The 18,541-nt window shown below is 38.2% G+C and overlaps 1 protein-coding gene across 3 annotated transcripts in view; it reads right to left on the bottom strand.

The window, feature by feature from the left end:
• Positions 1-18,541, bottom strand: part of LOC127410246 (protein FAM184A-like) — a 205,510-nt gene that overhangs the window by 45,571 nt on the left and 141,398 nt on the right. For all 3 annotated transcript variants that reach the window (XM_051645408.1, XM_051645409.1, XM_051645410.1), the window contains exons 12-13: positions 9,751-9,904; positions 8,532-8,659 (exon numbers count right to left, since the gene is read on the bottom strand). In XM_051645408.1, the coding sequence (XP_051501368.1) occupies positions 8,532-8,659; positions 9,751-9,904 (282 nt within the window). The remainder of the gene's footprint in view (positions 1-8,531; positions 8,660-9,750; positions 9,905-18,541) is intronic.

Genomic DNA, 18,541 nt, shown 5'->3' with positions numbered 1-18,541 from the left:
CGCTGGAATTCACTGAGCTCCTGAGAGCGGCCCATTCTTTCACAAATGTTTGTAGAAGCAGTCTGCATGCCTAGGTGCTTCATTTTATACACCTGTGGCCATGGAAGTGATTGGAACACCTGAATTCATTTATTTGGATGGGTGAGCGAATACTTTTGGCAATATAGTGTATATATATTATATTGTCAGGTGTAGTTTAAGGAAGGACACAAATGCAAAGGGAATGAAAATGAAAACACAAATGAATGTGATAATAAACTGATGACTGAAAACCCAGTCCTGGTTGCAGAGAGGTGAGCGACGATGATGGCAGTGATGAACTGGGACACCAAGACGAGGAATGGGATAACAGTGATGAGGTGAGTAATCCACAGAGCAGTGATGGCTGTGATAAGCTGAGACACCTGGGTGAAGAAAGGTGATGAGGATGATAACGGTGATGATATAAGTTGTCCATAGAGTAGTAATGGCTGTGATGAGCTGAGACACCTGGGTGAGGCACAGCGGAGAGGATGACAATGTGACGAGGTGAGTAATCCACGGAGCAGTAACAGTTCGCAAGTGTCCATATGATAAATCCAACAGGTGAAACCAGGAGCGGTAACCACTGAATCCACACTGGAAAATACTGAGAGAAAACAAGGTGAAAACAGACAGACAGGAAGGCAAGACTGCACATGAAAAACAAATGGGAACAATCTGGCGACTAGACGAGGCATGAGAGGGAAATAAATACACAGCGGTAATGACACAGTGGTGGAGGTGATTACCTTGTGAGCGGTGCAAAAGAGCGTCTCCAAGGAAACTCTGATTGCTCTGCTCCCGGTGAAGGAAAACACATGAGGTGAACGAAAACACACAGACACACAAAAGGAACCAGCAGATAAGCCGGAACCGTGACATATATATTGCATATATATATATATATATACATATATATTGCATATATATATATATATATATATATATATATATATATATATATATATATATACAGTGCATCCGGAAAGTATTCACAGCACTTCACTTTTTCCACATTTTGTTACATTTTAAAATGGATTAAATTCATTATTTTTCTCAAAATTCTACAAACAATACCCCATAATGACAATGTGAAAGAAGTTTGTTTGAAATCTTTGCAAATTTATTAAAAATAAAAATTAAAAAAATCACATGTACATAAGTATTCACAGCCTTTGCCATGACACTCAAAATTGAGCTCAGGTGCATCCTGTTTCCACTGATCATCCTTGAGATGTTTCTACAACTTGATTGGAGTCCACCTGTGGTAAATTCAGTTGATTGGACATGATTTGGAAAGGCACACACCTGTCTATATAAGGTCCCACAGTTAACAGTGCATGTCAGAGCACAAACCAAGCCATGAAGTCCAAGGAATTGTCTGCAGACCTCCGAGACAGGATTGTATCGAGGCATAGATCTGGGGAAGGGTACAGAAAAATTTCTGCCGCATTGAAGGTCCCAATGAGCACAGTGGCCTCCATCATCCATAAATGGAAGAAGTTTGGAACCACCAGGACTTTTCCTAGAGCTGGCCACCTGGCCAAACTGAGAAGGGCCTTAGTCAGGGAGGTGACCAAGAACCTGATGGTCACTCTGACAGAGCTCCAGCATTTATCTGTGGAGAGAGGATAACCTTCCAGAAGAACAACCATCTCTGCAGCACTCCACCAATCAGTAAAAGGCACATGACAGCCTGCCTGGAGCTTGCCAAAAGCCACCTGAAGGACTCTCAGACCATGAGAAACAAAGATTGAACTCTTTGGCCTGAATGGCAAGTGTCATGTCTGGAGGAAACCAGGCACCGCTCATCACCTGGCCAATACCATCCCTACAGTGAAGCATGGTGGTGGCAGCATCATGCTGTGGGGATGTTTTTCAGCAGCAGGAACTGGGAGACTAGTCTGGATCGAGGGAAAGATGAATGCAGCAATGTACAGAGACATCCTTGATGAAAACCTGCTCCAGAGCGCTCTGGACCTCAGACTGGGGTGAAGGTTCATCTTCCAACAGGACAACGACCCTAAGCACACAGCCAAGATAACAAAGGAGTGGCTCCGGGACAACTCTGTGAATGTCCTTGAGTGGCCCAGCCAGAGCCCAGACTTGAACCCGATTGAACATCTCTGGAGAGATCTGAAAATGGCTGTGTACTGATGCTCCCCATCCAACCTGATGGAGCTTGAGAGGTCCTGCAAAGAAGAATGGGAGAAACTGGCCAAAAATAGGTGTGCCAAGCTTGTAGCATCATACTCAAAAAGACTTGAGGCTGTAATTGGTGCCAAAGGTGCTTCAACAAAGTATTGAGCAAAGGCTGTGAATACTTATGTACATGTGATTTTTGTTCATTTTATATTTTTAATAAATTTGCAAAGATTTCAAACAAACTTCTTTCACGTTGTCATTATGGGGTATTGTTTGTAGAATTTTGAGGAAAATAATGAATTTAATCCATTTTGGAATAAGGCTGCAACATAACAAAATGTGGAAAAAGTGAAGCGCTGTGAATACTTTCCGGATGCACTGTGTATATATATATATATATATATATATATATATATATATATATATTACAAGGCTGCCTGGAATACTCGATCCTGAGTTGTCAATGGCATCATCTAGAGGTCTGATATTTCTCTATAACCACCGCACATTGACCGCTCATCCGGGTATCTGAGCCATCTTTCACTCTACGATCTCTACAATTAAGCTAATAAAATAATTTAAAACTTAAATCAATGTTTCATGTGCATTTATTTATTTATTTGGCAAGTAGTCTTGTAATGAGATGCAAACTAAGCAGTCAGACGTTCATTAATTAAAAAATGAACAACCGAACTTCGAAGCAAACCGGAGGTGGAAATTCAGCTGTTCAGCGATTTATTTTTTTTCTCACATAATTACACAGTTTCAATGCAAATCAATGTTTCATGTCCATGTATATGTTCATTTGGCAAGTAGTCTTGTAATAGGCTGAATAATGAGTCAGATGGTCATTTTCACAAAATAAATACCAACAGAACTCTGATGCAAACTGGAGGTGGACTTTAGCGGTTCAGCCATTTCTTTCTTCTCAAATTACATAATTTCAAATGCAAATCAATATTTAATTTCCATGTTTTTATTTATTTGGTTAGTAGCCACTTTGCGTCAGGGTCCCGTTCACCCTGTTGGGGTTTATTGTGCGATAACAAACTGTACATTATCCCTTCCATATAAAAACTTTTTATAATAAATGTACTATTTGCTTGATTGATAATCAAAATGTATTCTTGAGAAAATATGTATTTTATTTAGTAATATTATTACTAAATAATGTATTTGAATATATAATATTCAATCAAATTTTATTAGTATTTTTTAAATAAATGTACTGATTTATATTTTATTACTTTAATCAATTATTAATTAAAAGGTATTAATAATAAAAGATGTATTTATTATTTAATAATAGTTATTATCAATAATGTGTTTGAATATATAGTATTCAATAATATTTTATCATTTATATTACATATGTATTAATTTACATTTTATTCATTTAATAGATTAATAACAAAAATATATACTTATGTATGTTTCTGGTCAGATGGCTGAAGGGTCGGCCCAATAGAAATGAATTTTGCTCAGCAAGCACAAAAATTACAGGAACATTGTTCACAAGGCACAAACATACTGTGCATCGTTTGACCCACAAACATGCATCTGCTTTTCCTTTGAATATTCATATGTTAGTACTAATTACTGGGTGATGTATGACATACTGTGGCTGAAAATGCTTAGCAAAACAAATTTATCTCAGTGGCAGTGGTACAAAGTTGTTCAATTCCCAAGAAAGCCTATCATTACTGATGCTGTTTGCTCTGAGTTCACAGACCCTCTTTAGCAAAGATGAGAATGAATTTACCCTAAAAAATCTGAAAGATAGGACGTTTCCTGTAAATGTAGGGAATTTCTCTTCTACATTAGCTCATTTACAATGTGGCATCCCTTAAGGGTCGATTTTAGGACCCTTATTATTTTCTTTGTATATGCTTCCTCTAAGCTCTATTTTCCAGAAGAACAGCATATCCTATCACTGTTATGTTGACGATTCCCAATTTTACTTATCAGTGAGCTTAGACAAGAAGTGTTCATTTGATAACATCCAAAATTGCTTCGAAGATATTAAACATTGGCTGGCAAACAATGTTTAATCATATCAAATCAAATCATATCCTCCTTACCTGGCCTGGTCGCCCAGTTAGGTCCTCTATCGTCGAATATACAAGATCATGTAAGAAGTCTTGGGAGTGATTTTAGATTCATCATTACTTTTTAATAAACAAATTAGTGCCGTTATCAAGGGTAGCTTTTTCCACCTGAAATTGATCGCTAAAGTAAAAAAAAAAAATTCCAGCAAAGATCCACTCACTAATTTCATCAAGGTTAGATTATTGTAACTCATTGTACACTGGCCTCCTTTCAAACAGCGTTATCCCGCCTACAGCTGGTTCAAAATGCAGCAGCTAGACTTTTAACAGGGTCAAGAAAGAGGGATCACATTGCCCCTATATTAGCATCTCGACACTGGCTTCCTGTTAAATTCAGGGTCGATTTTAAAATTCTACTTTCTGTTTACAAGTCACTATCTGCTCTCGCGCCCAAATACATTAGTGATCTTTTCGTCCCTTACTCCCACACCAGAGCGCTCAGGTCTTCTCATCAACTTCTTTTGAATGTTCCTTGTTGTCGCTGTACATCCAAGGGTGATTTGTGCTTTCTCTGTGGTAGGTCCTAAACTCTGGAATAGTCTCCCTTACCATGTGAGGTCAGCTCCTTCAATAGCCATCTTCTTTGAAAACATATTTAATTTCTTTAGCATTTGAATAGGACTTTTAACATGTTCAATTAAGTAAATACTTGATGCAGTTTTTAAATTGTATTCTTTTTATTTATTATTATTGTCTTTTTTTTTGCATCTATATATTTCTCTTGTTGTATATTTTTGATTGATTGGTAAAGCACTTTGTGTCAACTTCTGTTGTTTTTAAATGTGCTATATAAATGAAGGTTGACTTGACCCTTTGACCTCTGCTATTATCTTAGGGACAGTAGACAAATTCTCATGACACAAATTTGTGCCAGAGAGTTTCATGATCTCTTCTCTCCAGAGGACGGCCCCAAGAGCAAGAGAATTAATTAGGATGATTGATATGGTGTTATTAAAATGAAGGCTTGTCAAGGCCATGTGTTTTCTGATCCAGTCTATGTTGCTAACTCCCACTACTTTTCTTACTACTATATCAGAGTGCCATTTTACAAGAAATGCTGGTGTATGATTAAAAACAACACAAACTTTAGAAGCAACACATTTTTGACATTGCCCCTGTCTTGAGTTAAATGAAGAATTCCTGGAGAGAATAAGACACGCTGACTTACTGTGCTGGAGAGCAAAGCATTTTGCGTGTGTGTGTGTTGTCACAAAAAATAAAAGTGCTCTTCTTTGTTATCTTTGTAATTTCATATTATGGGCTGTTCCTGCAATGCACAAGTGCTTTGCAGCTTGTGTTTGTTTCATAGACACATTTTCCCCCTGAGGCCTGTGTTTAAGACTCAAGTTTACAATTGTACAACCCCTCAGTTGCTTCGCCAACAATGCAGACAGCTTTTCTTTTGTTTAACTGTCCTCTTATACATAAGCGAGATGACGAGGATTTATTAAAGCATTTTTCTATCAAAGCAAAAAACTTCAAGCAGAGCACTATTGATTTGTCCTTTCTTGGAAAATCTTCCACTTGCTGAACTAACTGTTAGTCATTGTCAGTGTTAAGAGACAATAGGGTTGTAGTAGACATTTCGAGGATGATGGGAATACATTGGTAGGGCCGCCAGGGCTGTAGCTACAGTGGCGGGCTCTGTGAAAGACCTGTACTTAATTTCGTAGACAGAGATTTGAACAAATGGCAAAAAATCTGGTCCACATTGAAGCTTATTCTGGCCAATCACCACCTTAAAGGAATGTTCCGGGTTCAATACAAGTTAAGCTCAATCGACAGCATTTGTGGCATAATGTTGATTACCACAAAAATTGATTTCGACTCATTCCTCCTTTTCTTTAAAAGAAGCAAAAATCGAGGTTACAGTGAGGCACTTACAATAGAAGTGAATGGGGACAATGAAAGTGTGCATGGCCAATTTTTGGAGGGTTTATACACATAAACGTGACGCTTATAATTTTATAAAAGCACTTACAATAATTCTTCTGTTAAAACTTGTGTATTATTTGAGCTGCAAAGTTGTTTAAATCATAATTTTTACAGTTGTTTTAGAGTTTGTTGACATTGTCATGAAAGTTGTAAAATTGGCTATAACTTTACACAGAAAAGTTTAATAAGCTATATTATCACACTAAAATCATGTTTACATGCATATAATTTATGTCTTGTGGTTATACTTTTGAAAAAATGAGCACTTTAATGTTAAAAAATTGGCCCCCATTCACTTCCATTGTAAGTGCCACACTGTAACCTCGATTTTTGCTTTTTTTAAAGGTGCTATATATAAGATTGACAACAAGCATTTGAAATGGGTACTGCAGTCCAAATTCAAAATATTGGAGAGTTGTCTTACCCGCCCCAGACACGAAGCTCATGCGGGTTGCCAGAATGAGGACACGCAACAGGAATGAACGAAACTGAAAATATCTCCAATATTTATCCTTGTTTTACTACACCTCTGGTCATGGTGGTTATTAGACGGATGACGAGGCTTTTTAGGTTGGGTGGAATCTGTTATCTCTGATACAGTTCGTTTGCTGGCTTCCATGGCTGCAGCACGCAGTGTTGTTTGCCTGCAAACTTGTTCATATCTGGCAACCCGGCCGTGTCGAAATACTATTGGTGGCCAAAACATAAACAGAAATTCCGGCCCGGAATGGAAACTTCAAAGTAGAATATACTGGCTGTACCATTGTTATCGGAGAAGCCAGTATTTCAACTTAGCATGTTTCCTAATTCTCTAATAACATATTATGGTCATTTTATGATTTAGTACAGTAAAAATATTACATATAGCACCTTTAAAGAAAATGAGGAATGAGTCGAAAATTAATTTTTGTGGTAATCAACTTTATGCCACAAATGCTTTCGATTGAGCTTAACTTGTATTGAACCTGGAACATTCCATGAGGTATTATTTATACAATGGAAGAAGACAAATTTTTTTCTCCTGTACGAACTAAGGAACCCTAGATGAAAAAAGCCAGCATTTATACTATGCATGTGGAGTGGTGGTGGCATAGTGGGCTAAAGCACATAACTGGTTGCTGGTTCAATCCCCACAGCCATCACCATTGTGTCCTTGAGCAAGGCACTTAACTCCAGGTTGCTCCAGGGGGATTGTCCCTGTAATAAGTGCACTGTAACTTGCTTTGTATAAAAGAGTCTGCCAAATGCATAAATGTAAATGTAAATTTTATAATAATCAGGCACACTAAATGAAGCCTGTTCTCACAGTAAGTATAAATTAGCATTAAGACAAGAAGAGACAGTCTGTTTGACATGTAAAGTCACCAACCACAGTTTGTTTTGTTTTTACGTGCTGTTAGGAGCGGGTACATTGAAGCGTAAAAAAATATTTAAATATCGGTGTGGCAGTTCTCGTAATTGGTTGTACAGAAAGCACCAGAAAAATTACACATTGTATTTGTGTATAAACAAATCGGTATATATGGTTCTGCTCATGGACAAGTAGTTATAAGTGTCTCAAACAAAACTCGTGAGTTTCTTTTAAAGACTTGATGCCACTAACCTAGCAAAAATACATAAATAAAACAATTAGAACTATTATTATTATTACATCCTCAAATGTGGTTGTTGTATCAACCTGGTACCTAAACACAACTTTAACAAGATCAAACAAAAAAAACCTGTGTGCCCTTATGCCCTTCAAGTGGAGTTGGAAATATCGTAATTACGAGTTCCGAGCAAATAAATGACCCAGCAAAGTCATATTTACTAGTGGGAAAGTTGGAATTCTAGATGTTACAGGAGTTTTTGAGTTGGGACTTCGTAAGGGGGCATGTCTACATGAAAGATGACGGAAACAAGTGATTTTGCGACAGTCAACTAATAACTCACCCTTCGTGGTTTGTTTTAATTACTAATTTGTTAGATATCATGCATTAATAAATCATATGTTGTGTATGCAGGTTTATCCACTTATGGTTATTCACCGGTACAACAGAAAAAGAGCTTTTGCCATCGTTTATTTTGTATTTGTTTGAGTTTGTCTTCTTCTGTATTTTCTTTCCCACTTAAATGCATGACATGTCATCGTAACGAATGCCCAACTCGGAGGTACGAGCTTCCCAGGTCCACTTGAAGGCAGCATTACTCCCAGAAGTCCCATTAATCAGCCAATCAGATTAGAAATTTCCAGATCAATAAAGTGCTTTCCAATTTTGTAAGCAATGTGCATCAGATGGTCAGTGATCAAACTGAGGTGTGCCGCCTAAGGCTGAAACTAACCTTAAGTCTGCTTTGCTCTAGAGCATTCTCCAGTTCCTGTTTGGCAGCCGCTGTTTCCTGTTGATGGGTCTGATGCATGTGTTCGATAGCTGATGCATGGATATGGTTCAGCTCTGAACGCAAGGATGCTGAGAGAGCGAGAGAGAGAGAGAGAGAGAGAGAGAGAGATAAGCAATGAGAAAAAAAAGAAAGAATTGTCCAGGCAGATGAACTGCTGTCTGGATTTGATTGAAAAATCATCCATGTTCAACTTCCACCAAAGCAGATATGTCACAGGAGGAAATGTGACATGCTTTACTCCACCTGCAAATTCCAGTTAATTCTCCTGTACATTGTTAAATTGCATTCCAGTTTCTCATATATATACCATATTTCTGTGAGATATAAACAGATTTTTGAGCAGATAATTTTCTGGAACATAACCTGACATTTATAATGAATTGATCTTTAATTTGAGTTTTGCAAACTATACAATCCATGTTGGATTGAAAAATATAAAGAAATTAAACTTTATATTTTTAACGGTTTGAAAAGTTTTGGTCATTAACTAATAATAGAGATAATAGAGCCTTTGAAGCTCCAAAAAGCAGATAAAGTCAGAAGAAACATAATCCATCAGACTCCAGTGGTTTAATCAATGTCTTCTGAATCAGTCCAGTAGGTTTGGGGTGAGAACAGACCAAAATGTAACTCTTTTTTCACTGTATATCTTGACAGCAGTCTCCTTGGCATTCATGATTTCAAGCTTGATTACACTTCCTATAGCACTATCTAGCACTCTGCGCATGCAGACTAGGAAGTGTAATCAAGCTTGAAATCATGATCGTGCCAAGAGACTGCAATGTTAAGATGTACAGTGAAAAAGGAGTTATTTTTTGGTCTGTTCTCGCCCAAAACCATTTCAGAAGACACTGATTAAACAACTGGAGTCATATGGATTTTTTTTATGCTGACTTTATGTGCTTTTTGAAGCTTCAAAGGCATGATCACCATTCACTTGCATTGTATGGACCTACAGAGCTGAGATATTCTTCTAAAAATCTTCTTTTGTGTTCTGCAGAAGAAAGAAAGTCATGGAATTTTTACTTCCAGAACCAAACTTTTGCCCCTCAACACTGGACAAACCATTGCAGCAAACCGTTTTAGGCATCATATTTTTTCAGATTTGGTTAATGATTGTGTGTGTCTGTAAGTTTGTGTGTATATGTCTGTATTGTACCCAGCATGGCTTTGCCCTCATCCTCCAGTTCGAAGCGGAGAGTCTGCAGCTCTTGCTCTGACTGCTGTTTCAGTTTCTCAATGTTCTGCCTGTGAGCTTCTCGTAGTGACTGCAGCTCCATGTGATGCTGCTGCCGCAGACGCTCCTCTAGCTCCTGCACACAAACACACACACACAAACACGTACATCAGTTCATTAGAATATATGAATGCACATGTATATGGGTAAGGTATGATGCATATCCATGGAAGATGCATAATGTGTTGCCTCGTTTATATTCTATATCTTTTCTAATTTCCTGTATTCCTGTACTTTAATATATGAGGCACAATTTGAGTACTAATGAGCCACAATAAACCTTTCACTGAGCTCTGCCCCCACTGGATACTCAGAAAGCTTTACAGAACAACCCATATGAATAAATTGGAGATTTGTTCCGTTAACAGCATGATTTTCAGTAAAATGTGCTCATAAAGTGGTAAAAAATGTATGGATATTATTCTTACATGGGCTTTGCAAAGTAATTTTTTCAGACAATTTTCTTTACAGAAATTGTTAAATTATGCAGTAATATGACTAAAAACTGCAGAGACTGTGAATCAGAGTAGAGGTAAACGCTTATAACACATTTGATAGTGAAAACATTAGTGTAAGTGAACAGAACTGTTCCAAATGTTTCTACAACATACTATGATACCAGCTTGCTAATCTTTGCTGGTGACCTGCATGGCTGCAGGGGTCCACCAGCTTGACCAGTACAAAACCAACACTAAACAGCGGTGCTGGTCTTTTCAACTGGTAAACCCTAAAGAATTGCAGCACAAAAACATCTCATCACAGATAAAAGTGCACCAATATTACTGGCAATACAAGAAAACAGCACTCAGCCGGGAACATGTTTGTAACTCTAATACTGTAATTCTCAAGTAACTGCCAATCGCAGGAATTACTACTCCATCAATATGCATTTAAGTGTCTCTGCTAGCTTGTTAGGGGTCTTGGATTGCTGCCATTTTGTGCCAGGCCAGAGAAACACAAATTACAGAATCTTGAATTAGATTAAGAGAATGGAGTCTAGATACATTGACATAATATGGGGTAATGTAGGGCACCTGCCTCCACTGAAAGCCACTTTAGAGTCAGTGATATCCAGCAGTGTGGGGTGTGGATGGGAGAGGAAGTGGTTAGGGGAAAGACAGGTGAGGCAAATTAGACTGAATGCTTCAGCAAACACTGGCTGCAACGAGCCAGTTGGCAGAACTGTGCTGGAAATGAGCTGGAAGTGGGCAAATGTAACTTAATATGTAGGCCATCAAAATAAAACAACAACAGACTGATGGGGAAGATCAAATAAGGTGAAAAGAGAAAAAAATAAATTTCTGAAACTGATTGTGAAAGGTATCATACATTTTGCTTCTTAGGTAACACTTTACAATAAGGTTGTGTTAGTTAACATTAGTAAACTACATTAGTTAAAAAGAACTAACAATAAACAACAATTTCACAGCACTTGTTAATCTTGGTTAATGTTAACTCCAATTAGGGTTGCCAACCGTCCTGTATAATACGGAATCATATGGTGTTTGTCCTTTATTTTAGGGCTCAATATTCATATTCTCACACCTAAACTGCTGAGAAACTGAGAGAAATGGACCTGAAACACACACCTTTCACACTGTGTGAGATTAAGGCTGTTAAACGTTACATGTGATGGCACTTTTGACAGAAAATATCAATGGCAATCACACTGACTGTCAATGACAATTGCACACGTTTTCTGTTGTGTTTTCTGTCAGAAGCAGGATAATTTATATATATATCATTAGAATGTATGATAATTGTTTCTCACCATTGTGATTCCAAATCACCAGTAAATGCACCTATTCATGACATTATGACATATGTCAGTGCTAGTTCTGGAATAGAGACTCAGTGAAGGTGAGAAAAGCTGTAGCACTTTTATTACAAAAGTACAGTATAGTATAGGTTAAGTTAAAATGCATAATGTGATTTCCTTACATTTCCCTTGTGATAAACACTTTACTGCCAAAGCAATGACACTGTAATCCTAGGAGAAATACACTAGTTTTATCTCCCATAAAAATAAATGTTAATGCATGGTTGCTTAAAATAGTACACTTGTACTAAGGCAGTGGCCCTGAAAGGCCAAATAATTTTTGTTTAATGATACGCCCTATATACTATTTTAGTCATATACTATCTACAAACTGATGACCCCAAATTTAAACAGAAAGCCGGTTCATTGAGCTTAAAAAACAGAAAAGGCGTAAGCTTAATTATATCGAAGAAAACACTTTTGATTCAGACTGATCTCACATTGAAATCAGAGAGAGTAGGTTGAGTTTTCTTTAGCAAAGATCGGTCAATGTTGACTGGAATTTGATACACTGCCCCCAGTGGCCAAAGCTTTAAGTGTTGTTGGGCATATGGGAACATGTGAGCTCCATTTGCAGGTGAAATGTCAAGCAGGGGGGTGCGCCAAAAGCACGTTGCAAAGCTGTTTTCAGCTGTACAGGATGTAATACAGTGAAGAGAAATGCAAATTTTATGAACTGCACCCCCCAACCACACCCCAAACCTAAACCTAACCATTGGTGGAATAAAAATGTTATGGTAGGGGGAAAAATACAACCTCCAAATAGTACTTGTCATGGATTATGCAAACGTGATTACTTCCTGGATTCAACGTGGGATATGAACCTCTCACGCAGCTGACACAATACACATCCAGTCACGCCACAAAGGAAGGTAAGTGCAATTGAGCTGAAGCAAACATGTCTGATGGGAGATGCTGCTTGTCAGTGAGTTGGTGTAATGTCATAGAGGGTCTCGGAACTTTTAGAGACAACATGCCGACTAAATGTGTGATCATGTTGGTTGATTGCATCTTTGTTCTTATGGCAAAAAATAGTGTTTATTAAAAGTGAAGATTGATCGAAATTTGGTACTTCCTGGTCATTGAATTAAAGAAGTTTTCATTTTGTGCATAGCCTATTAGGGCCTGTTCACACTCTGTCTGCACAATTTTTCAATTGTTTTCCTATGTAAACAAGCTCTAGGTTGACCTATTTAACTGTTGCAGGAGCCCCGCTGAAAGTCCCATATTTAGAGCTGAATGTCTCGCATTTGGCCCTGCTGGTAGATGATGGAACTACACCCTATGAAGGCAAAAAAGCATGTTTCCCCATTGATGGCCATTCAAAACAAGCCATGTTTTCTGATGATTTTTTGTTTCTTTTTTCAAGAAAGATTTAAATCACAATTATTTAATTACATTACATAACATCTTTTCCCAGGGACAAATTTCTTTTGAAGGGCTCTTAAAAGCATGAAATAGACTTCAATGGATATTTTTTCCCTCTGTTGCCATAGATAAGTGTCCGCTCACATGACATCTGATCACGGAACTGAGCACCTATGAGCAAAGATGCCAGCCTTTAGATTGCATACCTCCGGGGAACCCTGCCCTTGCCGAGCAGATTCCACTGAAATGAATGGGAATGCTAATGGATAGCTCTCTCCAGGTATTTTAGAGCTCCTTAGCCATAATGAGCATTGCAATTTCTCAATTTTCATTATTCTATGAGTGTTCTGTCTTCTCCCACTTATACTGTCTCTGTTTCCTTTTCTACTAGGATGCTGCCTTTGAAGCCAATTTCCTATGAAGGAAGTAGAGCGCAAGGTAGCTCACTGAGTTTTGAAATAGACCTACAGTATAATGTTTGTTAATTAAACCGCAAAAATATCAGTCAAAATGTGCTTATATTAACTAGTAAATGAGCCACTCTCCACATTGTGTGGAGAGTGTTACTAGCACATTTCTGGGAGTTCTGTTAGTTTGTTTTCTCCTGTTTACTTTTAATGTACTCCTTTTTGCAGTGGTGGTTCTAGCATGTATGGCGCTTCAACACGCCCCCAAATTTGTTGACGGGGGAGTGGGGGGGGTTGTATGGAGCCTTGGGCGAAACCCGCTTCACCACACCCCCAAGGTTGTTGACCGGGGGGGTGGGGTCTGTGTGGGTGCCTCGTGCCCCACCCCGCAAGATGCCGCCGCCCTCCCCCCCGCAAGATGCCGCCCTGGGCAACGGCACATGTCGCTCATGCCTAAATCCGCTACTGCCTTTTTGTGCTCGGCAGCTTGGCATATCTGAAAAGGTCAGGTCATGTCCGTCATTCAGACAACAATCAGGGAACACACTGCAGCCAGAGGATTGTTAATGGAGCAGAACACACACACACTTCTACAGAAAGGTTCTACAGATATTTTTCAGCTTGTTGATGATATTCGACGTATATCTAGATAATTGTTTATTTGCTATGAAACGATAATCTATTTAAAGATAATGAAGGCATGTTTTCACGTATTTCACTAAATGAACAAGGAAGAACAGTATTTAATTTAGAATATAATACATATTATTTATATGCACCAATACAATACAGTAATAAAAAAGCAATATTTACCTAGATATATTGTTGCAAAACAGTTTTTGTGAATGAACAGGGAGTGCAAAAACTACAAGTTTTATAACTGTACAATTATAATATGATACTGAAATATTGTTATTTTGAGTATTTTTTATTTGTGTGTGTGTGTATGTACAATGGTAACATATTTCTGTCATATTTACTTCACCCTCACCTGGGGAGGTGAAAGTGCACTGCAGTGTCAGTGTATTTTTTATCATTCACCATGTTCATCATTACAAATTCTGGTGAAACGCTGTTACCTCCTCTATTTCTGTGATACTGTGTTGCTATTTTATTTATTTGTATAATAACTAAGCGGCTTCAAATGTTTGTAGTTGCTCGAATTGTTGAACCTGCAGCGTTTTGCCTTACTTTGCACGTGAATCACTCCGAGTCAGCTGATGTATCATGAGCCCTGCGCATGAACACAGAACAAACCCCAATTGCGTGTTTTGCATGGTGGTTAACACCACTAATGTGAACAGCATTCTCACGCACAGCTCAGTTGTGAGGATAATTTCAAACATCTCATCTCTTCCCACTCTCAAGTCATGGTGCCATTTTCACCTCCTCAAGTGCTACTAGAGCGTTGTCACATGTGGAAATTAATCTGGAGTGGTAAAAATTACACTTCACCTCTCTCCCTGCCGACAAAACTGGTGCATGCTTATTTTAGTGAGTTATTTAGGGATTTCACACTTACTCTATCCATAAGAGAATCCCCTACAAGCATCTATATATTCAGAGAATAACCTACATTAGATGGAAAAAAAGATGCTTTATTTTGACAATGTACCATAGATTGTTGCAATGATCTTGTCTTCTATATTAAAGCTGAAGTATGTAACTTTTTCAGTGTTAAAATACTTTCTTCTATCCCAGCTTAATATGCAAAGGCAACTATAAATTAACCATTCATAGGTAAAACATTTTGAAAACTTTAAACATTGTCTTAGTGGTGCTATAAAAATTGTTTGTTTTGAGCAACCTGCTTAGACCCGCCTCAACAACATTACTCAACCAATGGCGTGAATTTGGGGGCTGGACTATCTGACTGTTTGAACACCAGCAAAGGGCCTTCAGAACCTCAGAACCTGTTTTGAAAACATTGTTTATTATTGCAATTCCGTTTGGTGGCACCAGTATTGCAGAAATTAAATCTTTAAGGTTTATGCAGTCTTTATGAAGTTAAATTTAAGAAGTTTTCAAAGACCACATAAATAGAAATACAACAAACAGAAATCAAATTACTTCTGTATTCTCTCTTACAACATTTATTCCCATTACATTATGAAATTAAGACTTTTGCCTCTAAGGCTTTTTAAGGCCTTCATTTCAAAAGTAAAAATTAAGACTTTAAGAAACCATGAAAGCTATATGCTATACTTGAGGCAGTGCATTACAGTGATTTTACCACAGTTAAGGGGTGTTATTAGACACGACAACAAGAGCAATATACTAAAAGACATCAATGGTTAATAAATACATTTCAAAAGTGTGGACACACCTACTTATTCTTTTAAATTACTATTTTCCACATTCTAGAATTATAACAGTCATCAAAACTATGAAATAACACAGATTAAAAAGGTATGGAAATGTAGTGGCCAAAAACATGTTAAACAAATCAACCTAGTCACCCATTGTCTAGATTACAGTTCTCAATATGTTCAAACAGTTTTGAAGGAGTTCCTATAATTGCAAAGTATGCTTATACAGTGCATCCGGAAAGTATTCACAGTGCTTCACTTTTTCCACATTTTGTTATGTCACAACGTTATTCCAAAATGGATTAAATTCATTATTTTCCTCAAAATTCTACAAACAATACCCCATAATGACAACATGAAAGAAGTTTGTTTGAAATCTTTGCAAACTTATTAAAAAAAAAAAAAAAAAGAAAAAAAAAAATCCCATGTACATAAGTATTCACAGCCTTTGCTCAATACTTTGTTGAAGCTCCTTTGGCACCAATTACAGCCTCAAGTCTTTTTGAGTATGATGCTACAAGCTTGGCACACCTATTTTTGGCCAGTTTCTCCCATTCTTCTTTGCAGGACCTCTCAAGCTCCATCAGGTTGGATGGGGAGCATTAGTGCACAGCCATTTTCAGATCTCTCCAGAGATGTTCAATCGGGTTCAAGTCTGGGCTCTGGCTGGGCCACTCAAGGACATTCACAGAGTTGTCCCGGAGCCACTCCTTTGTTATCTTGGCTGTGTGCTTAGGGTCGTTGTCCTGTTGGAAGATGAACCTTCGCCCCAGTCTGAGGTCCAGAGCGCTCTGGAGCAGGTTTTCATCAAGGATGTCTCTGTACATTGCTGCATTCATCTTTCCCTCGATCCTGACTAGTCTCCCAGTTCCTGCCGCTGAAAAACATCCCCACAGCATGATGCTGCCACCACCATGCTTCACTGTAGGGATGGTATTGGCCAGGTGATGAGCGATGCCTGGTTTCCTCCAGACATGACGCTTGCCATTCAGGCCAAAGAGTTCAATCTTTGTTTCTCATGGTCTGAGAGTCCTTCAGGTGCCTTGTGGCAAACTCCAGGCGGGCTGTCATGTGCCTTTTACTGAGGAGTGGCTTCCGTCTGGTCACTCTACCATACAGGCCTGATTGGTGGAGTGCTGCAGAGATGGTTGTTCTTCTGGAAGGTTCTCCTCTCTCCACAGAGAAATGCTGGAGCTCTGTCAGAGTGACCATCAGGTTCTTGGTCACCTCCCTGACTAAGGCCCTTCTCCCCCGATCGCTCAGTTTGGCCAGGCGGCCAGCTCTAGGAAGTGTCCTGGTGGTTCCAAACTTCTTCCATTTACGGATGATGGAGGCCACTGTGCTCATTGGGACCTTCAATGCTGCAGAAATTTTTCTGTACCCTTCCCCAGATCTATGCCTCAATACTATCCTGTCTCGGAGGTCTACAGACAATTCCTTGGACTTCATGGCTTGGTTTGTGCTCTGACATGGACTGTTAACTGTGGGACCTTATATAGACAGGTGTGTGCCTTTCCAAATCATGTCCAATCAACTGAATTTACCACAGGTGGACTCCAATCAAGTTGTAGAAACATCTCAAGGATGATCAGTGGAAACAGGATGCACCTGAGCTCAATTTTGAGTGTCATGGCAAAGGCTGTGAATACTTATATACATGTGATTTTTTTCGTTTTTTATTTTTAATAAATTTGCAAAGATTTCAAACAAACTTCTTTCACATTGTCATTATGGGGTATTGTTTGTAGAATTTTGAGGAAAATAATTAATTTAATCCATTTTGGAATAAGGCTGTAACATAACAAAATGTGGAAAAAGTGAAGTGCTGTGAATACTTTCCGGATGCACTGTACGTACAAGGAATTTGTCTTGGTGACAGGAGCTTCCAGTACACAACAATACAAAACAGCAACAAGACTTTTAAAAAATAATTAAAATGTAATAAAAAATAGATAAATATTGAAAAGAAAAAAGTATATATAGAATACACAATAGACTAATATATATATATATATATATATATATATATATATATATATATATATATATATATATATATAGTAACGCGCTGTCTGGAATGGCTTCACTCAGCCAGGTGTCTGTGAAGCACAAGGCGGCAGAGGTTGAAAAGTCCTTGTTTGTGCGGGTGAGGAGATGTAGTTCATCCGTTTTGTTAGGGAGAGAGCAGAGATTCGCTAGATGAATGCTCGGCAGCGTTGTTCGAAAGCCCCGCCGACGGAGCTTGACCAGCGTGCCTGCTCGTCTCCCTAGCCTGCGTCTCATAGCGCGTTTAAACAACACAGCCACGCCTCCGACTAAAATGTCAAACAAAACGTCCGAATATTCAAAATCCGGGAAAAGACTGACTGGTATAAGCTGTCGAATGTTCAGCAGTTCGTCTCTGGTAAAACTGACTGGAAAAAGATTACTAAACACAGGACAAACAACCAAAAACAACAAAACAAGAGAAGCACTCCACACCAAGGCGGCCATCTGCGGCGCCATCATGATGATCTTTTCCTTCGTTATCCAGTTTTTAATTACAATTTTAGTTTTGTAAAGAAATTCAACCTGCGTTTTTTATATAGTTGTCTACAAAACGAATTTAAGCACGAGCTTTTAGATCAACAGGTTTGTAAGATCATGATAAATTTATTTAGCCAAGTGTGTCCAAACTTTAGACTGGTAGTGTAACTATTAAAATTATGAACTGATCTGATAATATCAAATATCCAAAGGATGCAAAATAAATAATCAAAATAGAAACCCTTAGACTGTCTCAAAAAATGGTGGAAATAACCCAATATAAG

Source organism: Myxocyprinus asiaticus, chromosome 19 (assembly GCF_019703515.2).
Source record: "Myxocyprinus asiaticus isolate MX2 ecotype Aquarium Trade chromosome 19, UBuf_Myxa_2, whole genome shotgun sequence".
Lineage (NCBI taxonomy): Eukaryota > Metazoa > Chordata > Actinopteri > Cypriniformes > Catostomidae > Myxocyprinus > Myxocyprinus asiaticus.
Note: the sequence above shows the minus strand (reverse complement) of the source record. Positions and strands in the feature narration are given on the sequence as shown.